The sequence below is a fragment of the Myotis brandtii genome, unplaced genomic scaffold (assembly GCF_000412655.1).
Source record: "Myotis brandtii unplaced genomic scaffold, ASM41265v1 scaffold130, whole genome shotgun sequence".
Taxonomy (NCBI): domain Eukaryota; kingdom Metazoa; phylum Chordata; class Mammalia; order Chiroptera; family Vespertilionidae; genus Myotis; species Myotis brandtii.
The window spans coordinates 389077-389465 of NW_005354596.1; the positions used below are offsets into that span (position 1 = coordinate 389077).

Sequence of the window (389 nt, forward strand, 5' to 3'; positions counted from 1 at the left end):
CCCGGGAGTCCAGGGGTCCCGGCCGCCTCTGACTGCCTCCTCCCTGGGCAGTTACCACATCGGGTCGCTGGCCTTTGGGGCCCTCATCCTGACCCTGGTGCAGATAGCGCGGGTCATCTTGGAGTACATTGACCACAAGCTGAGAGGTGAGCAGAGGTCAGGGGCTGGGGAGGCCCGGCTGAGCAGCTGGGTCCCTGGGGAGAGGCTCTCAGGCCCTGTGTCCGGGTCCTGACACCCGAGTCGCTGGCCCCCAGTCGCCCAGAACCCCGTGGCCCGCTGCATCATGTGCTGCTTCAAGTGCTGCCTCTGGTGCCTGGAGAAGTTCATCAAGTTCCTGAACCGCAACGCGTACATCATGGTGAGCCCAGTGCACGCAGGCCCGGCTCCTG

General features: G+C 65.6%; 1 protein-coding gene across 1 annotated transcript in view; it reads left to right on the forward strand.

Annotated features, from left to right (window-relative positions):
* Window positions 1-389, forward strand: part of SLC44A4 (solute carrier family 44, member 4) — a 10240-nt gene that overhangs the window by 8723 nt on the left and 1128 nt on the right. The window contains exons 16-17 of the mRNA XM_014534510.1: window positions 52-146; window positions 255-382. Of these exons, the coding sequence (XP_014389996.1) occupies window positions 52-146; window positions 255-382 (223 nt within the window). The remainder of the gene's footprint in view (window positions 1-51; window positions 147-254; window positions 383-389) is intronic.